Source organism: Macadamia integrifolia, unplaced genomic scaffold (genome assembly GCF_013358625.1).
Source record: "Macadamia integrifolia cultivar HAES 741 unplaced genomic scaffold, SCU_Mint_v3 scaffold2106, whole genome shotgun sequence".
Classification (NCBI taxonomy): Eukaryota; Viridiplantae; Streptophyta; class Magnoliopsida; order Proteales; family Proteaceae; genus Macadamia; species Macadamia integrifolia.
The window spans coordinates 47,941-62,385 of NW_024868514.1; the positions used below are offsets into that span (position 1 = coordinate 47,941).

The 14,445-nt window shown below is 42.9% G+C and overlaps 2 protein-coding genes across 2 annotated transcripts; one reads left to right on the forward strand and one right to left on the reverse strand.

Annotated features, from left to right (window-relative positions):
* Nucleotides 1-6,577: 6,577 nt before the first annotated feature.
* Nucleotides 6,578-6,991, reverse strand: LOC122065724 (zinc finger A20 and AN1 domain-containing stress-associated protein 9-like). Its single transcript, XM_042629554.1, has one exon. The coding sequence runs from the start codon at nucleotides 6,989-6,991 to the stop codon at nucleotides 6,578-6,580; it is 414 nt and encodes a 137-aa protein (XP_042485488.1).
* Nucleotides 6,992-11,356: 4,365 nt separating this feature from the next.
* On the forward strand, nucleotides 11,357-13,122 carry LOC122065726 (crocetin glucosyltransferase 3-like). The gene has a single exon (XM_042629555.1). It carries the CDS (start codon nucleotides 11,415-11,417, stop codon nucleotides 12,924-12,926), a length of 1,512 nt encoding a protein of 503 aa, XP_042485489.1. The 5' UTR covers nucleotides 11,357-11,414; the 3' UTR covers nucleotides 12,927-13,122.
* The last annotated feature ends 1,323 nt before the right edge of the window (nucleotides 13,123-14,445 follow it).

Below are 14,445 nucleotides of genomic sequence, written 5' to 3' on the forward strand. Positions count from 1 at the left end.
ATTCGAAATGGACAAAAAGGTAATAAGGTTGAAGTGGAAATATAAAATTACTTTTAAAGGGAGAGTGAAGGTAAAAAGATTCTGTCCGTTTCTTCGTTGGTATCGGACTCGGACATGTCTCTTCCGTAGAAAGAATAGATTTATGATTACCGATAAAGCGAGGAGGGGTTAAAACTTTAAACTACACTGTAGAAACCACAGTTGTTTGGGCTTTAATAATACTGGCAAGATGTACAGGGTGGTCCCACTTCCATGAAATTGTGGGGATGGGACTCATATATATATTTGCAAACAAATGTTATGAATGACGGGAATTTATACCATGGGTCCCACGCCACTTGTATTTCGTGCAGAGTGTCATAAAACCATTACCAGTTTGCATCATCAATTCATCATGTTCTCGCTTTTGGGTGTCAATTGGTCCCGAACCGGTATTCACTTCGATTTCGATTTCGATTTCCAGTTTCAACGGATGTTAGTGTGTGTTGCTGCCAAAAAAATTGGTCCTGCACAAGCACAGACAACGGAGGCTCGGAGCTTTGTCCGGGGTTAGTCCTCTGACGCTCAAATTAGAGTCGATCGCACAGTTTTCAGTAAGGGAGTAATGGTGAGGGTCTGAATGCTTACCTCCTTCTTTCTTCTCAGGCCCCCTTGTAAGGTTCCTTGGGCCTAGGGTTTCCTCTTGCCTTCTGGGGTCCACCTTCCTCTCTTTCCCAGTCCTGCTCCAATACCTCTGTCCTCCTTGTGGGGAATATTCCCCTCATGCAAACGACGTGACAGAGCGTGATAGTCTTCGTACTCCCTACCTGGCGGGCGACACGTGTCCCGGTGGACGACGCATGTCCTCACCCTAATGAGCCGTATGATTTGACTGTATTAGGAGCCCCCTTACTCCCGCTAGGAGTCTCTTCCTGTGGGAGTAACCAAATTTTTCGTAATTGTAATTTTTCCCTCTTTTTCCTACCTTCGGCCTTATTCCTTCGGCTTTAGTTCTGCTTGCAACCGAGAGCTTCAGTCAGCCGATGTGAAGACCTTCGGTTAGTTCGGCTCGGCCTTAGCCTGAGGCCCCGACCGAAGTGAGGACCTTCGGTCAGTTCGGCTCAGCCTTAACCTGGGCCCCAGACCTAGGTAAGGACCTTCGGTCAGGTCCGTTCAGCTTTGGTCGAACTCCCAACCAAGGTGAGGACCTTCGATCAGGTCCGATCGGCTTTGGTCGACCCCCAACCGAGGTGAGGACCCTTGGTCAGGTCCGTTCGGCTTTGGCCGAACTCCCAACCGAGAGAGTGACCTTCGGTCAGGTCCTTCCGGCTTTGGCCGAACTCCCAACCGAGGTGAAGACCTTCGGTCAGGTCTGTTCGGCTTTGGCCGAACTCCCAATCCGAGGCAAGGACCTTAGGTCAGTTCAGCTCGGCCTTTACCGAGACCCCGACCGAGGTGAGGACCCTCGGTTAGGTCCATTCAGCTTTGGCCGAACTCCCAACCGAGAGGGTGACCTTCGGTCAGGTCCGTTCGGCTTTGGCCGAACTCCCATTCTGAGGCAAGGACCTTCGGTCAGTTTGGCTCGGCCTTGTCTGAGATCCCGACCAAGGTAAGGACCTTCGATCAGTTCGGCTCGGCCTTGTCCGAGACCCCGACCGAGGTAAGGACCTTCGGTCAGTTCGGCTCGGCTTTGGCCGAACACCCAACCGAGAGGGGGACCTTCGGTCAGGTAGTTCGGCTTTGGCCGAACTCCCAACAGAGGTGAAGACCTTCGGTCAGGTCTGTTCGGCTTTGGCCGAACTCCCAATCCGAGGCAAGGACCTTCCGTCAATTCGGCTCGGCCTTTTTCGAGACCCCGATTGAGGTAAGGACCTTCGATCAGTTCGGCTCGACCTTGCCTGAGCACCGTCCGATGTAAGGCCCTTCGGTCAGTTCAGCTCGGCCTTGTCCCAGACCCCGACCGAGGTAAGGACCTTCGGTCAGTTCGGCTCGACCTTAGCCTGAGCCCCCGACCGAGGTAAGGACCTTCGGTCAGGTCCGTTCAGCTTTGGTCGAACTCCCAACCGAGGTGAGGATTTTCGGTCAGGTCCATTCGGCTTTGGTCGAACTCCCAACCGAGAGGGGGACATTCGGCCAGTTCGGCTCGGCCTCGCCCGAGCACCGTTGAGGTAAGGTCCTTCGGTCAGTTCGGCTCGACCTTGTCCGAGACCCCGACCAAGGTAAGGGCCTTCAGTTAGTTCGGCTCGGCCTTGTCGAGACCCGACCGAGTTAAGGGCCTTAGGTCAGTTCGGATCGACCTTAGCCTGAGCCCCTGACCGAGGTAAGTACCTTCGGTTAGGTCCGTTCAGCTTTGGCCGAACTCCCAACCGAGGTGAGGACTTTCGGTCAGGTCCGTTTGGCTTTGGCCAAACTCCCAACCAAGGTGAGGACCTTCGGTCAGGTCCGTTCGGCTTTGGCCGAACTCCCAACTGAGAGGGGGACCTTCAGTCAGGTCAGTTCGGCTTTGGCCAAACTCCCAACCGAGGTGAGGACCCTCGGTCAGGTCCGTTCGGCTTTGGCCGAACTCCCAACCGAGAGGGTGGCCTTCGGTCAGGTCAGTTGGCTTTGGCCGAACTCCCAATCGATGGGGAGACCTTCGGTCAGGTCCGTTCAGCTTTGGCCAACTCCCAACCGAGGTGAAGACCTTCGGTCAGGTCTGTTCGGCTTTGGCCGAACTCCCAATCCGAGGCAAGGACCTTCGGTCAGTTCGGCACGGCCTTTTCCGAGACCCCGACCGAGGTAAGGACCTTCGATCAGTTTGGCTCGGCTTTGGCCAAACACCCAACCGAGAGAGGGACCTTCGGTCAGGTCCGTTCGGCTTTGGCCAAACTCCCAACCGAGGTGAGGACCCTCGGTCAGGTCCGTTCGGCTTTGGCCGAACTCCCAATCGACGTGAAGACCTTCGGTCAATGCGGCTCGGCCTTGCCTGAGTACCGTCCAAGGTAAGGTCCTTCGGTCAGTTCGGCTCGGCCTTGTCCGAGACCCCGACCGAGGTTTGGACCTTCGTCTGTATTCATTCGGCAGAGTTAAGGTCACCAAACAGGAGAGTCCCTCTCAATTGCCATAAACCAGCCTTCATATTTTCCATGAATAAGATCCTCCAGAGTTTAGGATGAGGAATTACAACTTAAAAGTGCGTAAGAGCAACAATTGCAAAATGCGAGTGTGCTTGCTACTCTTATACGAGGCTTGGTTCTGCTCCATCGGCTTGAAGGGTTTCTTCCATCTGGATGTACTTATCGCATCGAGCTCTCAACTCGGCCAGGTTCCTTGGTGTATGCTTCGCCAAAGACCTTTTCAGCTCCTTATCCTTGACGCCTCCTAGTAGGGCTGTGAACTCCTCTTTCGGGTCCAGACCTCTGATCGTGACTTTCTCTTGTTGGAAGCGCTTCATGTAGTTTCGCAGTGATTCTCCTTCATGTTGCTTGACGTTGGTCAAGTTCAATGTGGTCTTCTGAAGGGGTTGGCTACTGGAGAATCCCTTCACAAATAAGTAGCCTAGATCGTTGAAGCTGTGGATCGACTTCGTCGGCAGACGGTTGTACCATAGCCTCGCTGCTACTCTGAATGTCAATGGCAGGGCACGACACATGATGTTTTTCGAGACCCGATAGAACTGCATGGCGACCTTGAAGCCTTCCAGGTGATCGACGGGGTCCCCTGACCCATCATAAGTGTCATACTTGGGTAGGCGAAATCCGATCGGGAGCGGACCCCTCATGACCTCATCAGCTAGAGCCGTGTCATTAGTGAGGTCTGGCTCTCAGGTTTCCGTCTGATTTTATGCCACCTTCTTGATCTCGTCTTTCAGTTCTAAGATCATCCGCTTCAACCCCGAGACCTCGTGCCTCTCATTGTCTTCTCGGTGCGGATCCCCATGTGGATCTCTGGCGGCACGCTGCGTCCTACCTCGGGGTGCGGGACTTTCCCTCGCCGCTCGGTTTCGTAGGTTATGACCGGACCTTATAGATCCCGTACTGCTCCGGTCCTCGTCTCGAGCCCTCTCAGGCCGGATGTGGGGGCCTGGCGGTGCTCCGCTGGTCTTCTGAGAGACAGCTTTGGAGACCTCCTTCATTGCCTCGACCATCCGGTCATACTTATCCTGGAGAGCTTCGAATTGCTCCTTCGTCACGTATTCTTGAGCTTCAGGAGGGGGCAAAAGATCACTACCTTTGCATGCTGAATATCCGCCTGAGCGCGGGTACCTTATGGATACTTCCCGGTCGTCATTGCCCCTTTCTCCTCCTATCTCAGCCGAGGGAGGAAGCCCCCCTGAAATTTCTTCCCCCACGTTCATGTTTTACGCTGCTCTTATCTTCCTGCGGTTGTAGGCTCTCCCCACCATTACTGTCGTTCCCACAGACGACGCCAATCTGTTGCTGCCAAAAAACCTCGCGAGTTGGTCCTGCAGAAGCACAGACAACGGAGGCCCGGAGCTTTGTCCGGGGTTAGTCCTCCGACGCTCAAGTTAAGGTCGGCCGCACAGTTTTCAGTAAGGGAGTAATGGTGAGGGTCTGAAGGCTTACCTCCTTCCTTCTTCTCAGGCCCCCTTATAAGGTTCCTTGGGCCTAGGGTTTCCTCTTGCCTTCTGGGGTCCACCTTCCTCTCTCTCCCAGTCCTGCTCCAATACCTCTGTCCTCCTTGTGGGGAATATTCCTCTCATGCAAACGACGTAATAGAGCGTGATAGTCTTCGTACTCCCTACCTGGCGGGCGACACATGTCCCGGTGGGCGACGCATGTCCTCACCCTACTGAGCCGTATGATTTGGCTGTATCAGTGTGATTCAAAATTGGAACATGTCTTTTCTCAATTGGTATTTATATTGAATCTAATCGATTTTGATAAGATTTCAATTTCTATTTAGGTTTTGTATTCGATTTTTATTTGATTATAATATTCAATTTTTAATTCCGTTATGTTATATAGAAGGCAAAATACAAATGCTCATTCATTATGTTGTTGATCTTCTTCAACGAAAGAGGTTTTAAACTCAGACAATAACTATAACTCTATAAGGTAATTTAAATGATTAATTACATTAGATTTCTATTTAAGTTATGTCAACTGTTTTATGTTTAGTTTTTAAAAAGAGAAAAAAGTTACGTCAAGTTATTTGGTTCGGTTTTGATTAGAACCGTCGTTTCTTCATATAGATCCATATTCGGATGGAATCGAGTTATAAATACTCATTTCAGATCCTGGATATAACCATATTATAATTAGTTGTGTTCAGTTCAAGGTATTCAATTTTTGGTTTCAATTCCGACTTGACACCCTTACTCTACATCATTTTTCTTTTTGAGTGTGTTAAATTCTCTCCTCAACAGTTCTTCGCACACCAACATAACCAAACGTAATTATTAAAAATAATAATAATAATAACCAACTATTTTAAAAAATAAATGCTTTTTTTTTTTTTGCTGAGGGTGGAGGAGGTTAATGGTAGTGAATTATGCATAGGATTTCTCAATTTTGACGAAAATAATCCACATCTGTACGTTTTAGAAATTATCACCAAAATCCCTCAAATGATTCATGAAAAAATGCTCGTGATGTGGTTATATTTTTAACGGAATGATTAATGTGCTCCAACTATTTTGCTTAGCGTATAGATTAATTGCCTACAACAATTAATTTTCATGTTTGCCCACTATTTACGAATGGTTGATAATATTCTCCATGTATTGTTCCCCTTACCCTATGGACACCATCTGAATGATCGAGAGATTTGTCTTTACCATTACTATGGAAAAACTCAATCCTTAAATCATTGAATTGGATGATTGGATGTTGAAATGTTAATTATTGATTTTTTTTTTTTTTCATTACTATCACATGAAAATTAACTTTACTCAATCACAAAACAAAACTCCTAGGAGGAGAAATTCATTTTTTTACATTCCTAGCTAATAATGCTTTCAAATAAGAACACATCCCCTTCTTTTGGGTGGGGAGGGGGGAAGCAAGTTGTATCATGATATGCACCCCATTTTGAGCTACATCGCTGATCCAAAATTGTTGTTTAGATAGGGATTTAGATCCTTTCTAATTCTCAATCATGTAATTCTCTCTATGCACATGACACTTATACATTTTAAAATATCAAGAGTTGTAGAAGCTTTACACATCACCAATAACAAAGTGGTCCATCTACATGGATCCTAATTCTATTTAATTCTTAATCATGCAACTCTCTTTGTGCACGCAGCACCTATAAATTTTCAAAATCCAACGATTATAGAAGTTTAGGATTAAAATGGATTTGAATTCCCCCTTATTTTATAATGACTTCTATTATATTGCTAACTTATCCAGTACTGCACGTGCAATCTTATGATGTACAGAAAATTAATAGAAGTTTGTAATTATTTTCTAATCAAAAGAAATTTAAATTACAATTACTTAAACAAAAGAATCTAGAGAAAAAAAAAAAAAAAGAACTTTTTACAAAAAACTCAAATCATCTCTTACTAACCACCTTGCAATTCTAGCTTCAATTTCTTCCTCCCAAACAATTCCCACATCCATAATCTTATTACAGTAAAGCCAAGTACTCTTCAGAGTCTCTGTATTTTATCAAGCTTGATAACAGGGTTGGCCTTGGCAATGGCATCTCGACCCACAGCCTTGAAATCGAAAGTACAGGCGTGCGTCTCAGGATACCGGTGCTCCGAACAGAAGGTACTGCCACACCTGCACTTAAACCCTAGAAGCTTCACTCGCTTCTTACAGCATTCGCAGTACTTGTTCTTCTTCCCATATCCCACAACCAAAGGAGAGGAGGAGGAGGAGGAGGAATTAACAGCAGCTTTAGTAGGGATTACAACTCGTAGTTGCGGCTGTTGTTGGAGGCAGTAATCTCGATAGCACTTGGAGCAGAAGTTAAGAGTTGTTGCTGCTCCATAGAAGCCGCAACCATTAGCACACATCGGTGGAGTATCTAGAGCCTTGTGACTGTCTTCGGAAGCCATAATCTTGTCCTTTCTTCTTCTTCTTCTTCTTCTTCTTCTTCTTCTTCTTCTTCTTCTTCTTCTTCTTCTTCTTCTTCTTCTTCTTCTTCTTCTTCTTCTCGATCGATATTCTTGTTGGGCTTTTTGTTTCTTTCCTTGTTTTTAGGTTTCAGTTCTTAATTAGCTTCAGTTTCAAGTAACTATGATATGGTAAGATTGGTGATTAATGACAGTCTATTTATAGAAAGGGAAAAGGGTAACTTAGGAATCCTGATCTGACTCTATCTCATGTTTGTCTTCTATTCCTTGTCGGAGTTGAAATCAATTGCAAAAAGGAAACCCAAACGTTATTTGATATTAGATTCGCTATTTGTAAAATCACTTGGGTCCAAGTGGGCATTTAATATCGGTCATTTTTGTTGTCAAATATAAACATCTTCATCATGTAATTGTAGAAAATGGGACAAGTGTTGAATATTCATTATATGATAAGGTGATCGTATGAATAGTAGATCCATTTTCAGATTATTTAGTTATATTTGAATTTCGGTTCTGTAGAGCGTCCATGTGATCCGAAATCAATTCAAGTACTTATTCATTTCTGAAATTGGATACTCAAATCAAAATTTTGCCCGAATGAAGAAACAAATTGGTTCTAAAATCTGATATTGAAACTGAAATGAATTTTATTTGATTCGATTTAATTTGGTTTATTTGATTTGGTTTCAATTTCGATTTTCAATTCCGGTTCAAATTTGATACCCTTACACACAATTCTCGAGATTTCATAAGTTGGAACCAAGAGTGACTTGGATTTTGGAAAGTTCTTGACTTGCTGTCCAAACGGTTATTAGTAAACTAATGAGTTTACTGATTTCTATTTTCTAACTCCTACCGATCATCTGAGACCTAATCTGATTAGATTGAATTTAGGCATCTTGAGATAAAATCAATTCACGTATTCCATCCGCCACAGGTCCATATGGTCCACACACCTCATTGCCATTGGCTCGTCTCCAACTCTTCATCCACCAATTTCTGTCCAATTTTTTACCAGTGAATGACATGTGTCCACTTATAAATCCAATGGCTGTTGCTCAAATCCCATTTTCAAACCCTCTTTTGACCAACACAATCAATCATTCCGTCAAGTAACAATCGGATCTGACCCGATTCTACCCAATCCATCGGGATTTGGCCAAATCTAGAACCCTTTCAACTCTTTGCCAAGAAATCTTCCCAATATATAAAGGATAATTTACAGTGCCACTCCCTAAAGAATGTCAATATTATAGGAACACCCCTGCTTAATGCAAAATTACGTTTAAACCCCCTGTCGTCAAACTGTATTACAGAATATACCTCAAATGCTGATATCCGTAGTTTTTTTTTCTAAATACCATTTTACCCTTAAAAATAGTGAAATACCAAAATTACCCTCTTTACTTGTAGTCTCCAAATCGACTAAACCAAACCCTAACTCACTCACTTCTAACAGATCACGACTCACTCTCAATGAGTTGGAGAAGAAGAACTTCCATCAGGGCTTACAGAGCGGTGGCTGCGAACCCCCTCCCCTCCAGCGATGGCGACTACAAAGTGACATCGAGTTGCTACGGAAGGATATGCTTCTATAAAATATCCCCACACACCCACCTACTTTCCAATATTTACATACACATGGATCCCAATCCGATTACATGTCGGTCTTCCTTATTAGGGAGAGTCTTTGGATTTAAAGATGACACGTGTCGTGCATAGATGAGGAATTGGACAAGAATTGGTGAATGAGGAATTGGAGACCTTATTAATTTTTCACCAATTTTACAAGTTCCCATGGCAAGTACCAGCGGGTGAGGCTAGTTGACCGAGACGCCACAAAGGACATCTGATTAGAAATGTAAAAATCTGAATTCAATTTGCCTCTGTGTCAATTTAGAGTATACAAATTCGATAAGAAGGTATCCAAATTTTAATTAGATAATTTTAAGGAACATGAATTTATCTGATTTGAATAGATATCATCTAATAACAAAAAATTGAGGGATAGTGTTTTTATGGGGAGTGTGGTACTTGTGCGGGCACGAAAATCATATAGGACTCATTTTCCCTTTCATTTCCCTTTCATTGGGGCAGGCTGGTCATTTCCCCCCCTCCCCCCCCACCCCCACCCCCACCCCCACCCACCCCAAAAATTATTTGTGTGCAATATGAGAAATTGATTTAGAGCAAACCATACCCACCGAAGAGAGTAAAGTTCGAATTATATAAGTCAAGAAAGCAAATGAATAGTTAAAAATCCGAATTCAATTTTGAACTGTATCCAACCAAAGAAAATCTGGATCTAATCACATCCGAGCTATAATTAATCCATTTACATCTTTAAATTTGCTTATGACTCTTTCAATGAGTCTGGAATCTGAACCACCAATGCATGTGTGCATGTGGTAAGCCGTAAGATGACATATGTGCCATTTTTGCTTCTATTATTATTCTTTTAATAAAGTTTCATAAATATTTCTCCATGCAGGCATGCATTCTTAATAGGAGCAGGTGGAACAGACATCATCACCTAACTGTGTGAATAAGTGATCGAAATTACCTTTCAATTACTTGAGAGTGAATGCTCTGAAGCTATTGCAGCAATTAATGATCCAGAAACACGCCTCCTGCGCCCAGTGGTGCTTCTCTTCCCATCGCCCTAACAAATCTAATACCTCACTCCAGGCCTCAGCTGGTGTTGTCCCTTCATGCAATAAATAACTCTTGGTCTTCATTGGGTCTCTCAGTTTTCAGATGGGCCTTTCTTGTGATTGGGATTTATATAATGTAAATCCATCTCATTTATAAGCAATAAAATTGGTTTTCTATTAAAAAAAAGACAAAAGAAAAAAATGGTTTGCTCTGTATAATCATAGTTGATTATAATGACTACTGAGACTGTAATCAGCGTATGAAGTGGGTAGTCATTTTGTATTGTTGGGGTAGAAATTGTATTATACATCATAAATAAATGTTTAATAACATAATGGGAAATGTTTTGTGCACGATCATGTATGATGCACAATCATCCTCACAACATCGGATGAGGGTGAGGGGTGCACTGTAGGCCTTCATCCTCTATCAAACGATTGTGTGCATGTTCGTGCTTCAAAACCTTTTGCTATAACATCGTTGTATACATAATTATTCTTTCTTTTCCAGTTAACTTTTATTAGATTTGCGCTCCATTGGCTTATGGCTTTGGTATCTTTTCACTAAATTGTGCTTTGGAAAATACAGTGAAAGCCTTTAAAAAGCAATAATCTTATTAGACTGAGATAGAAGTCACTTGTCGTGACCTCGAACTATAATACAAAACATAGTTTGCCAAGTGGCAAAAAGAATTTTGAAAATTGAGGACTATGGGAGAGTGCACGATAGTGGTATAAGTACCATTAACTATACATAAACATATATGGTATGCATTCCAATGCATGAAAATGTATTTGATTGAATTAAACCCTAAAATTGATTCATGGTTAATTCAAACAATAAATAACCGAATTGCTACATCATCAGTTTCACGTTTCCCACATGAGGCACCCCAAGATCTGAGAAGGGGCAGATTGTACATTGAGTAACCACCACTTTTGCAGACAAGTTGTTTCCTTAATTTGAATCTACGATCATATTGCAACAAAGCAACTTTACCATTGTACCAAGGCTCGCCTTCTAAATGGTTCTCTTATTGAAAATTATATATATCTTCTTTCAGATATAAGACACGAAATACGAAAATAGAAGATTTAAAGGAAAAAAATTATGCACCTAGTAATGCAGAAACAAAATTGATTGAGTTTAAGTACAACCTAAAAGCAAATCTGAATCAGTTTCATTATACTTAATTTTAAGTAGAAATACTTCAGCTCTCTATTTCTCATATATAACTGATTTATTTATGGGAAATTGATAGCACTACCCCATAGAGAATGCTACTATTATAAGAACACATATTCTATTTCACCAAATTAGACTCAGACCCCCTACCACCTCCACCTCCATCACCACCGTCACTGTCACCGCCAACCCCACCACCTTCCCCTTTCGGTAGTAATTCCACTCCGCTAATGTCTCCATGGACGACTTCACACCCTAACAGTGCTAGAAATGTAATTTCCCTTTATTTATTTGAGTAGAATTTATTTTTAATTTTTAATTTTTTTATGTTTTTTTTGGGGTGGGTAGGAGGTAGGAAATTGATTAATTTCCATTAATACTAATTTGACACTCTCCAATTGACACTGAGCTGCTTTTTAAATGTTTATCAAAATGCTCTCATTGGTTGAGGAAGGCGGTTGGACGTTGAGCTTTCCCATGCCGTCAGAGCCCGTTATAAGGCTTTTGCAGAAATTTTTGAAAACACTTACCTCTGCTCAACCCAACTCAAGTCCCAGAAGAAGCAATGAACTGTTCTTCAGAGAAGACCCATATGGTGATGCTCCCATTCATGGCTCAAGGCCACATTATTCCTTTCTTAGCACTCGCAAAGCAAATCCAGCAACGTTCACATGTCTCCATCACCATTGTCTCCAGTCCTCTCAACATCCACCACCTCAAATCCACAGCTTCTCCTTCATCCACCATTAGCTTCGCAGAGCTTCCCTTCTGCAGCTCCGACCATGGCCTCCCACCCAACTCCGAAAACACAGACTCTCTACCTTTATCTCAAATCATCGCCCTCTTCCATGCCTCACAGACCCTCCAACCTTCTTTCCACCTTCTCATCTCCGAAATGATCCAACAAGAATGCCGCCAACCTCTCTGCATCATCTCTGATGTGTTCATGGGTTGGGCTGTAAACGTTGCCCGAAGCTTCGATACACCTCATTTTATTTTCACTACCTGCGGAGCTTTTGGAACCGCCACCTATTTCTCAATGTGGTCGCACCTCCCTCACCGTGACACTACCTCTGATGAATTCTCTGTCCCGGGATTTCCTGAAACTTGTAAGTTTCGTCGATCACAGCTTCATCCAATGCTGAGAGCCGCAGATGGTACTGATCTCTTTTCTAAATTTTTCCAGAAACAGATTTCGCTCTCTTTGGGCACTGATGGGATGCTCTGTAACACAATAGAAGAGATTGAACCTATGGGGCTTGATCTATTGAGAAAGAACACTGGACTTCCTGTTTGGACTGTTGGGCCTCTCCTTCCTCTATCACTGCTCAATCGTTCTTCTTCTTCTTCTTCATCGTCGTCCCCTTTGAATGTGTCCTTCTCACGCTCAGGAAAGGAACCCGGAATCGCCATGGAAAACTGCATCAATTGGTTGAATTCTCACCCACCAAATTCGGTTTTGTACATTGCATTTGGGTCTCAGAACACAATCAGCTCTACCCAAATGATGGAACTTGCATTGGGTTTGGAGCTTAGTGGGAAGCCGTTCATCTGGGTCGTGAGACCTCCAAATGGGTTCGACATTAATGCTGAGTTTAGAGCAGAGTGGTTGCCAAAAGGGTTCGAAGAGCGAGTGAGGAAGAGAAAGCAAGGAATGGTGGTGCACAGATGGGCACCTCAGTTGGAGATTCTTTCACATGGATCGACAGGAGGTTTTCTGAGTCACTGTGGATGGAATTCGGTGTTGGAGAGCTTAAGCCAAGGGGTACCCATTATAGGGTGGCCAATAGCAGGGGAACAAGCTTATAATTCGAAGATGATGGAAGAGGAGATGGGTGTGTGTGTGGAGCTGACTAGAGGAGTTGAGAGTTGGGTTGGAAAGGAAGAAGTGGAAAGGGTTGTTAAAATGGTGATGAGTAAGGAAGGAAAAGGGGAAGAGATGAAGAGGAAAGCTATGGAGATTGCAAAGAAGATAAGGGACTCAGTGAGGGAAGATGGAGATCAGAAGGGGTCTTCTCTTAAGGCACTTGATGATTTTCTTGAGGCTCTTGTGTGTAGTTGGATTGTAGTGGATTGACCAATTGGGACGTTCTATAGATTCTTAATTCCTGCTTTTCTGGGCCTCCAAGTGCATTCGCAGAGGAAGTCGTTTCCTTCTGCTTACTTTACTGTGACTGAACTGAAGAAGTCTTCGGATAGATGAAAATTTTGATTTTACAACGATGTCTTTCTTGGTCCATGTCTATCTGAAGATCCATTATATATTTTGGAAAGTGCTTGGCTCACCGGGCCATATCAAATAGGGGAATGGGACATCTAGGAGTTTGCATCCTCGGCAATGAATGAAATGGTGCGGTGAGCATCGGACGGCTGAGAGCATTTGAACACTCGTTCTAAGAGATTCCCAGTCACCCGATGCTCACTGAACCTAGGAAAAATTGCTGCTACCAGGACTGTAGTAACTTTCCTATTACTTGGGCTTGTAAATAAAAATCTCCTTTAGGTTCACAAATACCTGTTATAGTATTTTCCAAAAAAATCTCCATAGAGAATATTGCATGCTGTCATAAGAAAAAAGTTTTCCTAAACGCTCGTAGTACAGTCCATCCTTCATCCTAGGGTTCATAAAAATCCCTATAATGAATGAATTTTAGTACCTTCCCAAAATACCTCTCATGCTCAAACCCCACAATGAATGAATTTCCATTAGTTATTAGTACAGGAAAACACAGTCGGACTCTTTTTTTTGGTTGATTAGGACCAAGGATTTAGTTATCATTATTCGGTATTGGTATATAATGATCTTAGTTTGGCCCGTATCAATAAGAGTGATCACACCTTTTTTTTTTTTGCTAACCAAGGTATCTGAGCCAACTTAAATAGCAGATGCACAAATGGGGAGTCAAAGCTGAGACCGTGCGCCTAATCCACACAATCCCCAGTTCGCCCTAACCATCTGGACAACCCACGGGTGGGTGTCAGAGTGATCACTTTTACCTTTGCATTTTATTAAAAAATAGAAATCTTTTTTAATGATTGTACTCTGTTTCGAAATGGACATTTAATCTTGGATGGGTCTCCAACTCTCAGCTTACGCCAATACGATACGACTGATATGACCGATTCAATACGAATACCTCAAACCTTGAATAATATTTGGATCAATATGTAAGTAAAAACAACCAAACAACAAAGAGAATACACAACGATTATTAGTATGGAATATTTCTCGATATAAAGACAAAAAGCATGAAATCTATATTGAGAAATAATTTCAATATAATCAAATAATGAAAATACAACATTTTGAGATAAAAACAAGGACCGTCATATATTAAAAGACAATTCTTCTTCTTAAATAATATTAAAAAGAAAAAAACAATAAAAAACCCCTAGTTTTGGAAATAGCCTTGAAGATGCAATATACAAAACTACCAAGTTGCGGATGTATATTTACACAAGTTTGGAGTTATATCACACAACCCCTAGAAGTAGCACCTTCAAGATTCAAGCTCTAATGCACAAGATTGAAAGAAGCCTTTCTCTTCAGTTTCAGCATCTAGCTATGGTTAAATTCAAACTGATCAAACACCTGA